Below are 15,020 nucleotides of genomic sequence, written 5' to 3' on the forward strand. Positions count from 1 at the left end.
TCTGTCGTTCTGCCCCTGAACAAGGCAGTTCACCCACTATTCCCTGGTAGGCTGTCAATGTAAATAAGAATTTGTTCTTAACTGACTTGCCTAGTTAAATAAAGGTTAAATAAAAATATCCAACTCAACAGAGCTTGAAGAAATTTGCACGTGTGTAGATGGGTGAGAAAAAAAATCTGTTTAATCAATTTTGAATTCAGGGTGTAACACAACAACATTTGGAATAAGTCAAGAGGTACTTTCTGGTATATCCAATTTGTTATAGCAAAATTCAAAAATCAAGAAAATAACAAACAGAGCATCACTTAATGTGCACAACATTATATTGTGTAGTTGGACCGTTCTAGTGCAGACTCTATTGCTCGTGAAGCAATGCTTTTTGATGACAACATCAAACAGGCTTGAGCCATGCTTCAGGCTGCAACTCACACAGAGACAGCACAGCTGCCCCCCGCCCCAGATATAATTTGTGCCCCCTCCCAGTTTTGCTTCTCCATAAACATAAGAAATAGTAGACAAATGACCCTGCCTCTTTTTGCCAGTCCTGCCAGAAGGTGCAGAATGGGACAGCTGCCTATCCCAGTCAGCTGTCCCCCACATGCTTCAAGATGGCCACTATTGTTCCTGTACCCATGAAAGCAAAGGTAACTGAAATAAATTACTATGGCATGTAGCACTCCCTTCTGTCATCATGAAGGGCTCTGAGAGACTAGTCAAGGATCATATCACCTCTACCATACCTGTCACCCTAGGCCCACTTCAATTTGCTTACCGCCCCAATAGATCCACAGATAATGCAAACACCATCACTCTGCACACTACCCTATCCAATCTGGACAAGAGGAATACCAAGGTAAGAATGCTGTTCATTGACTATAGCTCAGCATTCAGCATTTTTGTCACCATAGTACCCTCCAAGCTCATCATTAAGCTTGAGGCCCTGGGTCTGAACCCTGCCCTTTGCAACTGGGTCCTGAACTTCCTGACAGGCCGCCCCCAGGTGGTGAAGGTAGGAAACAACACCTCCACTTCGCTGATCCTCAACACTTGGGCCCCACAAGGGTGCGTGCTCAGCCCACTCCTGTACTCCCTGTTTTCCCATGACTGCGTGGCCATGCACGCCTCCAACTCAACCATCAAGTTTGCAGACAACACAACAGTAGTAGGCTTGATTACCAACAATGACGAGACAGACTACAGGGAGGAGATAAGGGCTCTGGGAGTGTGGTGCCAGGAAAATAACCTCAGGAGGCTGAAGAAATGTGGCTTGGCACCAGAAACCCTCAAAGTTTTACAGATGCACAATTGAAAGCAACCTGTCGGGCTGTATCACCGCCTGGTACAGCAACTGCACCGCCTGCAACAGCAGGGCTCTCCAGAGGGTAGTGCGCTCTGCCCAACACATCACCGGGGGAAAACTACCTGCCCTGCAGGACACCTACAGCACCTGATGTCACAGGAAGGCCATAAAGATCATCAAGGACAACAACCACCCGAGCCACTGCCTGTTCACCCCGCTATCATCCAGAAGTCGAGGTCAGTACAGGTGCATCAAAGCTGGGACCGAGAGACTGAAAAACAGCTTCTATCTCAAGGCCATCAGACTGTTAAACAGCCACCACTAACATTGAGTGGCTGCTGCCAACACACTGACTCAACTCCAGCCACTTTAATAATGGGAATTGATGGGAATTGATTTAAAATATACCACTAGCCACTTTAAACAATGCTACTTAATATAATGTTTACATATCCTACATTCATCTCATATGTATATGTATATACTGTACTCTATATCATCTACTGCATCTTTATGTAATACATGTATCACTAGCCACTTTAAACTATGCCACTTTGTTTACATACTCATCTCATATGTATATACTGTACTCGATACCATCTACTGCATCTTGCCTATGCCGCTCTGTACCATCACTCATTCATATATCTTTATGTACATATTCTTTATCCCTTTACACTTGTGTAAAGCCACATTTCTTCAGCCTCCTGAGGTTATTTTCCTGGCACCACACTCCCAGAGCCCTTATCGTAGTCTGTCTCGTCATTGTTGGTAATCAAGCCTACTACTGTTGTGTTGTCTGCAAACTTGATGGTTGAGTTGGAGGCGTGCATGGACACGCAGTCATGGGTAGTAGTTTTGGAATTGTTAGTTAGATTACTCGTTGGTTATTACTGCATTGTCGGAACTAGAAGCACAAGCATTTCGCTACACTCGCATTAACATCTGCTAACCATGTGTATGTGACAACATTTTTGATTTGATTTGATTTGAATGTGTGAACGTTTCATCCCAAAATAAACTGGTCACATTATTTATCCTTCATTTAACTAAGTCAGTTAAGAACAAATTATTATTTTCAATGATGACCTAGGAACAGTGGATTAACTGCCTTGTTCAGGGGCAGAACAACAGATTTGTACCTTGACAGCTCAGGGATTTGAACTTGCAACCTTCTGTTGACTAGTCCAACGCTCTAACCACTAGGCTACCCTGCCACCCCAACATAACTTTCTAAGGACTGTTTGAGCAAAATGTTTCTGTGAAAAAACAGTGTGGCTAGCTCAAATGCTGACTGTTGCGTCAATCAAAACTGGACATACTAAATAACTGTTCTAATCACACGGGTTTGAGCGTACTCTGCATGGATCACTGTAGAATGATCACACCCGTTTGTTGGTATGTGTGAAAAGGTTAATGGAAGCTTCTCTAATGTCAAACATGTAAAGTTTGGTGTACAGCAGGGGAGGTCTCTAGGCCCTCTACCCTTTTATTTTTTTCCCAATGACCTGCCACTGGTATTAAACAAAGCATGTGTGTCCATGTATGCTGATGATTCAACAATATACGCATCAGCCACCACAGCTAATGAAGTCACTGAAACCCTTAACAAAGAGTTGCAGTCTGTTTTGGATTAAGCGGGCAGTAATAAACTGGTCCTGAATAGGGCTGTTGGGGTGACCATATTACCGTCACACCGGCGGTCATGAGTCATGAAGGCAGTCAAATTCCATATGACCATGTTGTCACGGGAATTAGGCTTCTCCAAGCTCTGATGCTGCTGGTCATTAGTAGCATACCAAACTTGCTAACTGCCTGGTACCCAGCACTCTATTGTCCATCTAATCACTCTGACATCAATGCAAATCTATTTAAAAATATAATGAAACACTTCATGAGAGCCCATGAGCTCATGTTGTGCATTATTTCTATAGGCTATGCAATTGCAGGAGAAAACAGAGTGATGGTCGCTAATAAAAAGAGGAGGATCCCATCAGCTTTCTATAGGCTAGGCCTACTATATTTATTTCTCAACTCTCCTAGTATTAAGCACATTGGTTATATTTACAACAGAAGTATAGCCTATTTGGCTGGCATGAAGAAAAAAACACAGGGAAAATGTCCTCCATTCGCTATTTAAATGCAAAGATGACATGTCTTTTTTCCCGCTGTCCCTGTTTCGATACTGGTGCATGATAATGGTCCATTCTAAATCAAAACAAATGTCACACATATATTGTTCAGTATATGTAAAGACAAGATTAAATCAAGAATAGTCTGATGGGTGACAATATTAGCTTATCACTTGTGAATTATATGTTATCATGATTATCATGAATGATGCCCAGCATAAGAATCAATGCGACTTGTTCGAATCATAGTCCCACACATCATGTAGCCTAGCCCATAGGCTTATATGTTTTAATAAGATTCGTATCACTAAAGTGGCCAAATAACTTCTAAAAATGAATCACATTAATCCGCTTTACAAGGGGTGTAGAGCCTAACTGGCATATATAAACAGCGCGTGAGTTTCAAGTTTGGGGAAGATCATTTTCAGCATAAAAATGCATCTTTATGATAAAAGCATTACATGCATAATTGCATTTGCGGTCACTTTTGATCATGATGTTTTCCGCTAATGGAACATTTGCGCTTATAGCCTACTACCATGTGCACATTGCTGCGCTTATAATGTTAAGAAATAGCCTAATAATTTATCAACATTTTAAGCTAAAACGTTCTTATCTGATGCGTCAGCCACTGTGCATAAAAGTATGCTATTGGTTGTATTCATTTGATCTATTGCATCCCACAACTGTCCCAGACTATGTTTGTAATATTTATTTCTCGCACAGAATAGGTTGACTTTTGTACTATGAGGGATAGTAAATTGACATAGGCTAGTGCTTTTGCTGTTTGTTAGGCCTACTCATATTATAATGCTAGGTTAATAACAATAATAGTTGGATAACAGATCAGCTCTCGGAACTCAAATGAAACTGGTATATATTTTTATTTATCACAATTTTCTTTAACCAATTTTGTTCCTTACTTTTACCCCTTCCACTTGATAAAGGTTCCAATTGAGGAAGATTATTTGATCAATTACTATATTTGAGTTTAACCACAGTATTTGAGGTATTATTTGTTTAAACTTTTCTGGTGGATTAAACTGAAATTGCAACCAACTTTCTATGGCTTGTTTAAAAAAATACCGATATTTTGGAGATGATTTTATTTTCAAATAACCGAAAGTGAGCGGTTGTAATCTGAATGAAGGGAAAAAGGCCATTCTTGAACATGCGGTGAGACATTCTTACTAATTTGTAAATAAAGCCAGTTTGTTATCTATAATTATTTATTTTCTGTGTTTAGAGGCGGAGAAACCAAAAGCCCACCGTGGCTATTTTTAGAAAATTGTCAGTCCATATGTCATGTGTAAATCCTCCATTGTATTTACCCAAGTTCTCTCTTAACTCCAGGACCACTGACATTTTTTTGTTTGTTGTTGCCTGATGCAGGACTCTAGTGCCAGAGAACAGAGACTCTCAGACTGAAAACACCTCCATTAATTTACGAAAAGATAGTCAATTTGTGCCACAGTTTAGACTACCTATAGATCAGCTTTCTAACTCCCCCTTGTGATTGTGTGGTGCAATGACAGAATGCCACCATCTACCACTAGCGGTCACGGCATAAGCTCGTAACTTTTAAAGGAAGAACCCCTGTACCTAGTCAGTTGCAAAACTGAATGCATTCAACCAAAATGTGTCTTTCGCATTTAACCCAGCCCCTCTGAATCAGAGACACTCATGGCTCATCCATCCATTGATCTATTAATTCACAGGAACTTCCTCCCGTCACTTCTCACATTACATACATGATAAATAAACATCACTTTAGCACATAGCTTCACTGCATCAGTTGGCTACACCACAAAAACACAAACATTTACAGCATAACTGCTTTGCTAAGCATCTCATCAAGACGTAATTTGTAAAAAAAAAATTATGCCTTTGTTCATGTGTACTGCAAAGTTGTGGTGAATAGGTTTCTAACTATTGCATTGTAAATGAGTAGAGCTGTCAGTGAGTGTTTGTGAGTGTGGAGAAGCAATAGATAAACTGGTTCCAGTTCAGTTGGATGTCTTCATACATTAATTTGACCCCTTTAAGACGTTGTTATACCTGAAACGCCAAACTGACACGCACGCACGCACACACAAAAAAACACTGACAGCTCTACTGATTTACAATGTAATAGTTAGAAACCTATTCAGCACAACAGATGAACAAAGTATTTTATTTTTTTGCCTTTAGTCAGTCCTTATCAGCATGGGAGTGTAGATGAGACATGCTGATTACCTACCTCAAGGTGTGTAAACTACTCCAGATAAAAGTGGAAGAGTTCCCACGACTACAGGTGACTGATGGACAGAGTAATTTAATGTACCAGGCCAGTTTACGAAGGGCTCCTACCTCTCTGTGTCTGAGTTGGAAGCTCTTCCCCTCGTGGTAACAGTTGTAGGTCCTGAGCAGAGACAAGATGTCTGACCTGAATATCAACACAACACCAGAGAGACAGGCAGGGTTAATATAGGTATTGATGCATTCCACTCGTGGTACATTAACATTGGATAAGTAACAAGCTCTGTATACGTTACTTCATTCAAAAAAATATTACACATGACTACAGACATGTGGTCCTACGTAATCTGAGGTCATATGCAGGACAGACACACAGCTGGACTCACTTTGGGATAAACTTCTCCTCATCCAGCTTCACATAGTCAGCCATTCTGAGATACACTCATACAGCTAGGAGAGAGAGAGAGAGATTTATGTTAACAAAACAACCCAATAATTTGTGTTGGGACGTAACCAGATCTTTCTGTTCTATAGAGATGCTGTAGGGGGAAAAGTATACACGCTGTACAATATACACACTGTAATAACATGAATGTAGTTACTAACATTTTCAGAAACATAGACTCAATTCCAGAGCACATTCAGTAGTAACGTGTTGAATATGAATTACACTAATACTTTCATCTGTACAATCTACAGACTAAAAGTGTATTACAGGAGACCGGAGGCAACACTCCTTCCACTTTTCGTGCTACATTTCAAGATGGTCATGGTATGGAACTTAGAAACTTATTTTTCTATTTTCCCAGGGAAGTACCTAGCTCTCAAAAATAGGGAATAGTTGCATGTAAATACCTGTCTGGACTAAAGCATGTATTGTGGTGGGGGTGTGTGCTTATGTGCGTGTGCGTGAGCGAGCGCGAGAGCGAGAGCATGAGAAAGAGAGCCGAGCTAGCACATTTGGTTCCTTGGCAGTTGTTAAACGTTCTCAGAATGTACATTTTTAGGTTGCAGGGAGTTTCTGAGAACGTTTTACTATGGTTCCCTGAATGTTTTCCTGGGAGGTTTTATTAACATTCCGAGAATGGGAATTATAGGTTATTTGAAGGTAATTCATTAACATTCTGAGAACATTCTCTAAATCTTGTGAATGTTTTGAATTAAATGTTTAGGTTATTTGGATGTTTTTTAACAACTTCCTTAAAACGTTCACTGGATGTTTCAATAAGACTTTTATTAACTCTGCTAGTTTAGCTGTTTTAATTTCCAAGCACAGATAAAACATATGGAAATGAATTTGCTTAGGCATTAGTCATGCAAACACATTTCCTTTTAATTGTGTGTCATGTTGTGTGTGTAGGTGGCAGGGAAGTCATGTGCAGGAAAATCAAACTTGGTATAATGGAGTAGTTTAATCGCGTAAAAACAAAACTCCAAAACCGAAGTACATAATAAAAATAGACATGGGTACAAGAACCCGTTGCACACCAATCATTAAAACACGAGCTTAACAATATACATTCTCTGACCGCCGAGCACGGCCCGAACAAGGAGAGGCTTCGACTTCGGCAGAAGTCATGACAGTACCCCCCGACGTCTCGAATTCAGGATGGATCGAACGGAGTACGCCGGGACCCCCTCAATGTCCAGAGGGGGCGGAGGAACCTCCCGTACCTCAGCCACCACCGGCCTGAGAAGAGACACATGGAACGAAGGCTTAATATGGGAAACGGGGGGAAGCTGTAACCTATAACATACCTCGTTCACTCTCCTCAGGACTTTAAATGGCCCCACAAACCGTGGACCCAGCTTCCGGAAGGGCAGGCGTAGGGGCAGGTTTCGGGTTGAGAGCCAGACCCTATCCCCCGGTGCGAACACCGGGGCCTCACTACGGTGACGGTCTGCGCCAACTTTCTGGCGCAGTACGACTCGCTGAAGGTGGACGTGGGCGGCGTCCCATGTTTCCTCTGCACGCCGGTACCAGTCGGCCACCGCAGGAGCCTCTGTCTGACTCTGATGCCAAGGAGCCAGAACCGGCTGATACCCCGATACACACTGAAATGGAGAAAGGTTAGTGGAGGAGTGGCGTAGTGAGTTCTGGGCCATCTCTGCCCAGGGCCCACTCCCGCGGCTGGTCCTGGCAATAAGACCTCAGAAACCTACCCACATCCTGGTTAACTCTCTCTACCTGCCAGTTACTCCCGGGGTGAAAACCTGAGGTAAGGCTGACCGAGGCCCCCAGACGTTCCATGAATGCCTTCCAAACCCTTGACGTGAATTGTAGCTTGTCATCACCCCAATCAGACACTATATCCTCAGGCACCCCGTAGTGCCGGAAGACGTGTGTAAACAGGGCCTCCGCAGTTTGTAGGGAGACTGGGCAAAGGGAGGAGATGACAGGACTTAGAAAAACAATCCACAATGACCAGGATCGTGGTGTTACCCTGTGAAGGTAGGAGATCGGTTATAAAATCCACCGACAGGTGCGACCACGGCCGTTGTGGAACGGGTAAGGGTTGTAGATTACCTCTGGGCAGGTATCTAGGAGCCTTGCACTGGGCGCACACTGAGCAGGAGGAACATAAACCCTCAGGTCCTTAGCTAAAGTGGGCCACCAGTACCTCCCATTAAGACAGCGCACCGTCCGACCGATCCCAGGATGACCAGAGGAGGGTGACGTGTGGGCCCAATAGATCAGCCGATCGCGGACAGCAGACAAAACGTACAGACACCCCGCTGGACACTGAGGGGGAATGGGCTCTGTACGTGACACCCGCTCAATGTCCGCGTCCAGCTCCCACACTACCGGCGCCACCAAACAAGAGGCTGGGAGTATGGGAGTGGTATCCATGGACCACTCCTCTATGTCATACAGCCAAGACAATGCGTCTGCATTAACGTTCTGGGAGCCTGCTCTGTAAGAGAGAGTAAACCCCAAACGGGTGAAAAACATGGCCCACCTTGCCTGGCGAGGATTCATTCTCCTTGCCGCCCGGATGTACTCCAGATTGCGGTGGTCAGTCCAGATGAGAAAGGGGTGTTTAGCCCCCTCAAGCCAATGTCTCCTTAGCCCCCTCAAGCCAAAGACACCTTCAAAGTCTTAATGACAGCTAACAGCTCCCAGTCCCCCACATCATAGTTTCGCTCAGCCGGGCTGAGCTTCTTAGAGAGTTTCGGTGGCGTAGCCGAGCGCTGAGAGAGCACAGCTCCTATCCCAGCCTTGGAAGCGTCCACCTCCACTATGAAAGCCAAAGAGGGATCCGGATGGGCCAACACAGGAGCCGAGGTAAACAGAGCCTTCAGGTGCCTAAAAGCCCCGTCTGCCTCAGCTGACCACTGCAAGCACACCAGGTCCCCCTTCAGCAGTGAGGTAATGGGAGCAGCTACCTGACCAAAACCCCTGATAAACCTCCAGTAGTAGTTGGCAAACCCTAAGAATCGCTGCACCTCCTTCACCGTGGTGGGAGTCGGCCAATTACGCACGGCTGTAATGCGATCACTCTCCATCTCCACTCCTGACGTGGAAATGCGATGCCCTAGGAAGGAGACGGACTGTTGGAAGAATAGGCATTTCTCAGCCTCGACGTGCAGGTCATGCTCCAACAGGCGACCAAGCACTTTGCGCACCAGTGACACATGCTCGGTGCGTGTAGCGGAGTATATCAGAATGTCATCAATATACACCACTACACCCTGCCCGTGCAGGTCCCTGAAAATCTCGTCTTCAAAGGATTGGAAGACTGATGGAGCATTCATCAACCCGTACGGCATGACTAGGTACTCATAATGCCCTGAGGTGGTACTAAATGCCGTCTTCCACTCGTCTCCCTCTCAGATACGCACCAGGTTGTACGCACTCCTGAGATCCAGTTTAGTGAAGAAGCGCACCCCGTGTATTGACTCAATTGCCGTGGCAATAAGAGGTAGCGGGGTAACTGTACCTCACCGTGATTTGATTTAGAACTCAATAATCAATGCACGGGCGCAGACCTCCATCCCTCTTCTTCACAAAAAAGACTAAGGCATTTGTGAAAATTCTAAAGCAAGATAGAGTGGGAAAGCGACCTTGCGTTTGGACAATTAAGAGACACTGCAGTAAATAAAACTGAATAAAAACATCTGTCTTGTCCGAGACCGGAGTCTACACAGACAGGTGCACTATAGCCAATCAGAACTATAGTAGTTCTTTAGTCACGACTTCCGCTGAAGTTGGTTCCTCTCCTTATTCGGGCAGTGTTCTGTGCTTGTAATCACCGGCTTGCTAGCTGCCACCGATCCATGTTTCTGTTTTCCATTTGTTATGTCTTGAGTGTACACACCTGGTTCCCATTTAGTTATTATTATTTCCCTATTTAACCCTCTGATTCGCATTATGTGTTGTGTGTGATTGTTCCTGTTATGTGTTAGTCTTGTGTGCTAGGGTTTGTATTTCCCTACGTGGATACTTTGTACCGTTTATTTTTTTTAGTAAAGTACGTTATTTTCACTCAGTTCTGTTTCCTGCGCTTGACTCCGTCCTCACCTATACACCACTGACGCTGACAGAATCACGCACCTCATTATGGAGTCAGCAGGTACACCCAGTCCTCCAGTACCAGTGTAGGAACAAGTCCAGCAGCATGCGACGATGCTTCAACATCTTGGCACAGCTATGGATTGCATGCTGCTCAACATGGAACGATGGGAAAGAGGGGGTTTTCCTATAACCTTATCAACTTCTCTCCAACTAACACCACAACCCACACCACTGTCCACCCCTTCGTCATCTGGACCCAGTGGGATTTGGCTCTCGCTCCTGAGCGCATATGATGGGACAGCTGCCGGGTGGAACTCTACCTGGCGACCGTTCACCCGGATACCTCGGGATATGAGAGCGTGTTCGCCTTCATCTCCTGTCTGTCTGGGAAGGCGCTTGAGTGGGCCAACGCTGAATGGGGAAGTATCGATGCAGCGTTGTTCGGCTGAGGATGAGGATTTCACGCTTGGTCCATATCAGACAGGGGATGGGGAGCGCACAGGAATTCTCACTGGACTTCAAGACCCTGGCTGCCAGCGCAGGATGGAATGAGAGGGCCCTGATCGACCATTACAGATGTAGTCTACGTGAAGATGTTCGCCGGGAGCTGGCCTGCACGGATATCATCCTTACCCTCAACCAGCTGGTGGATTTATCCATCTGGCTGGATAACATGTTGGCCACCCGCGGACGTCCGGATTGGGGTCCGTCCATTCCATCCCACAACACCTCCGTAGATACACCTATGGAGCTCGGAGGTGCTGCTCTAAGGGTGACCGGAGGGGGGGGGGGGCTGTCTCCTGCACTACCTGTGGCTACAGAGGACACACAGCTGGTCGGTGCTGGAGAGGTTTCCCAGGAAGTCGAGACGGCAGGCAGGGCACTCACCCAACCCACCCAGAGCCTCCTGTTGCGCACATGTTTATATCTATAGAATTTCCTTAGTTTTCCCCGCATTCCCAGTATAAGGTGCTAGTTGATTCAGGTGCAGCTGGGAACTTTATTGACCATTCATTTGCACTTAGTTTAGGGATCCCTATTGTTCCTGTTGATGTGCCTTTCCCTGTACATGCCTTAGATAGTCGTAATTTAGGGTTGGGTCTGATTAGGGAGGTCACGGCTCCACTATGTATGATAACGCATGGGGGTCATGAGGAAGGGATTAGTCTATTCCTGATCGATTCTCCTGCGTTTCCTGTCGTGTTGAGGTTTCCCTGGTTGGCCCACCATGACCCCACTATTTCGTGGCAAGAGAGGGCTCTCAAGGGATGGTCACATCAGAGTTCAGGGAGGTGTATAGGTGTTTCCATTTGTGCAACTATGGTGGAAAGTCCAAACCAGGTCTCCACCATGCACATCCCCCCTGAATATGCCGATTTGGCTCTCACGACTCAACTACCACCCCATCGACGGGGGGATTGTGCGATAAATCTCCAGGTAGACGTAGCACTTCCCAGGAGTCACGTGTATCGTGAGTCACAGGAGGAGACGGCGGCTATGGAAACATATGTCACCGAATCTCTGGAACAGGGATACATTCCGCCTTCCACTTCACCTACCTCCTCGAGTTTCTTTTTTTTGTGAAGAAGAAGGACGGTGGTTTACGCCCGTGCATTGACTATAGGGGTTTAAATCAGATCACAGTGAAGTGTAGTTACCCTCTGCCTCTCATAGCCAGTGTGACCGAGTCATTGCATGGGGCGCACTTCTTCACCAAATTGGATCTCAGGAGTGCTTACAACCTGGTGCGTATCCGGGCGGGGGATGAGTGGAAGATGGCATTTAGTACCACCTCTGGGCACTATGAGTACCTCGTCATGCCGTACGGGTTGATGAATGCTCCATCTGCCTTCCAATCCTTTGTAGACAAGATTTTCAGGGACCTGCACGGGCAGGGTGTAGTGGTGTATATAGACGACATTCTAATATACTCCGCTACATGCGCCGAGCATGTGTCTCTGGTGCGCAAGGTGCTTGGTCGACTGTTGGAGCATGACATGTACGTTAAGGCTGTCCGAGTCAGGGGTAGAGATGGAGAATGACCGCATTTCAGCCGTGCGTAATTGGCCGACTCCAACCATGGTAAAGGAGGTGCAGCGGTTCTTAGGGTTTGCCAACTACTACTAGAGGTTTATCCGGGGCTTCGGTCAGGTAGCGGCTCCCATTACCTCACTGCTGAAGGGGGGACCGGTGCGACTGCAGTGGTCAGCTGGGGCGAACAGAGCTTTTTGTCAACTGAAGGCTCTGTTCACCTCGGCTCCTGTGTTGGCTCACCCTGATCCCTCCTTAGCGTTCATAGTTGAGGTGGACGTATCCGAGGCTGGGATAGGAGCTGTGCTATCTCAGCGCTCGGGTACACCACCAAAACTCTGCCCCTGTGCGTTCTTTTCGAAGAAGCTCAGCCTGGCGGAGCAAAACTATGACGTGGGGGACCAGGAGCTGTTGGCTGTTGTCGGGGCTCTGAAAGCGTGGAGGCATTGGCTTGAGGGGGCTCCACACCCTTTTCTCATTTTGACTGACCACCGCAATCTGGAGTACATCCGAGCGGCGAGGAGAATGAATCCTCGCCAGGCAAGGTGGGCCATGTTTTTCACCCGTTTGTGTTCACTCTATCATACAGACCAGGTTCCCAGAACGCTAAGGCAGACGCACTGTCTCGGATGTATGACACAGAGGAGCGGTCCACGGATCCTACTCCCATACTTCCGGCTTCTTGTCTGGTGGCACCGGTGGTATGGGAGGTTGACATGGACATTGAGCGGGCGTTACGTGCGGAGCACACTCCCACCCAGTGACCAGTTGGACGTAGGTACGTTCCGTCTGATGTTTGTGATCAATTGATTTGTTGGGCTCATACGTCACCTTCCTCTGGTCATCCTGGCATCGGGCAGACAGTGCGCTGTCTTAATGGGAAGTACTGGTGGCCCACTTTAGCTAAGGACGTGAGGGTGTATGTTTCCTCCTGCTCGGTGTGCACCCAGTGCAAGGCACCTACACACCTACCCCGGGGGAAATTACAACCCCTACCCGTTCCACAACGGCCGTGGTCCCACCTATCGGTGGATTTTGTGATGGATCTTTCTCCATCACAAGGGAACACCACGATTCTGGTTGTTGTGGATCGGTTTTCTAAGTCCTGATGTCTCATTGCTTTGCCCGGTCTCCCTACGGCCCTACAGACTGCGGAGGCCCTTTTTACACACGTCTTCCGGCACTACGGGGTGCCTGAGGATATAGTGTCTGATCAGGGTTCCCAGTTCACATCAAGGGTCTGGAGGGCGTTCATGGAACGTCTGGGGGTCTTGGTCAGCCTGACCTCAGGGTTTCACCCCGAAAGTAATGGGAAGGTGGAGAGAGTTAACCCGGATGTGGGTAGGTTTCTGCGGTCTTATTGCCAGGACCGGCCGGGGGAGTGGTCGACTTTCATCCCCTGGGCAGAGATGGCCCAAAACTCTCTCCACCACTCCTCCACCAACCTGTCTCCATTTCAGTGTGTACTAGGTTATCAGTCGGTACTGGCACCGTGGCATCAGAGCCAGATCGAGGCACCTGCGGCGGATGACTGTTTTCGGAGCTCGGAGGGGACCTGGGACGCTGCCCATGTATGTCTGCAACGGGCCATCAGGAGACAGAAGGCGAGCGCCGACCGCCACCGCAGTGAGGATCTGGTGTATCCACCGGGAGACCGGGTCTGGCTCTCGACCCGAAACCTGCCCCTTCGCCTGCCCTGCCGGAAGTTGGGTCCGCGGGTGGTCCGGCCATTTAAAGTCCTGAGGAGACTGAACGAGGTATGTTATAGGTTACAGCTCCCCCTGATTATCGTATTAACCCCTCGCTCCATGTGTCTCTCCTCAGGCCGGTGGTGGCTGGTCCACTCCAGCAGTCTGAGGTGTGGGAGGTTCCTCCGCCTCCTCTGGACATCGAGGGGGCCCCGGCGTATACTGTGTGAGCCATCCTGGACTCAAGGCGTCGGGTGAGAGGCCTTCAGTACCTCGTGGAGTGGGAGGGGTACGGTCCGGAGGAGAGATGCTGGGTGCCGGTAGAGGACATACTGGGCCCTTCCTTACTACAGGAATTTCATTGTCTCCACCCAGATCGCCCTGCGCCTCGTCCTTCGGGTCATCCCCGTGGCCGGTGTCGGCGCGCTGCTGGAGCCGCGCGTCGGGGGGAGGGGGGGGGGTTGTGCGTGATTGTTCCTGTTTTGTGTTAGTCTTGTGTGTTAGGGTTTGTATCCCTATGTGGATATTTTGTACTGTTTTTTTCCCCCGGGTAAAGTACGTTATTTTTACTCAGTTCTGTTTCCTGCGCTTGAGTCCGTCGTCACCTATACACCACTGACGCTGACACCTTTATACAAACAAGCCATTTGCCACACGGGCCTGCCATCATTCAATTTTAACTGGACTGGCAGTTGCAAGCGCAACTTTAGAGTATTACAACGCATTCGCCAAAAGCCACAAAATACACCTAAATGGATTTCAAACAAGTAAACGCCATGGGAGTCCTCTTACATTTGGGAACTTTACAGTTTGATTGTTCAAACAACCAGGAAAAGGTAGGTTCTCTCTCCCTCAGCTATGCACATAAACAACTAATGCTAGCCAGAGCAAGATGAGCTAAAAAAATCGAACAAAGGCACATTAGATAAACCCTCTCAAACTTTTTCGGCTAGTTGGCCATCAAAATTGCACTCATACACGATGTGGAATTGTAGCCTCCTCGTCCTTCTGCAGCTTGCCTGCCAGTGCATGCTTGTCCAAACCAAGCACCCAAGCTAACTGGCTAGCTTGCTAGCTAACTTCTTCCAAACACAAATAAGAGAACACCTCACTCT

At 47.1% G+C, this 15,020-nt stretch overlaps 1 protein-coding gene across 1 annotated transcript in view; it reads right to left on the reverse strand.

The window, feature by feature from the left end:
- rassf4a (Ras association domain family member 4a) overlaps nt 1-15,020 on the reverse strand; it is a 68,411-nt gene that overhangs the window by 22,741 nt on the left and 30,650 nt on the right. The window contains exons 2-3 of the mRNA XM_021606291.3: nt 6,057-6,120; nt 5,782-5,857 (exon numbers count right to left, since the gene is read on the reverse strand). Coding sequence (XP_021461966.1) covers nt 5,782-5,857; nt 6,057-6,100 — 120 coding nt within the window. The 5' untranslated portion in view covers nt 6,101-6,120. The remainder of the gene's footprint in view (nt 1-5,781; nt 5,858-6,056; nt 6,121-15,020) is intronic.

Source organism: Oncorhynchus mykiss, chromosome 1 (genome assembly GCF_057628025.1).
Source record: "Oncorhynchus mykiss isolate SJ-2025 chromosome 1, ASM5762802v1, whole genome shotgun sequence".
NCBI classification, from domain to species: domain Eukaryota; kingdom Metazoa; phylum Chordata; class Actinopteri; order Salmoniformes; family Salmonidae; genus Oncorhynchus; species Oncorhynchus mykiss.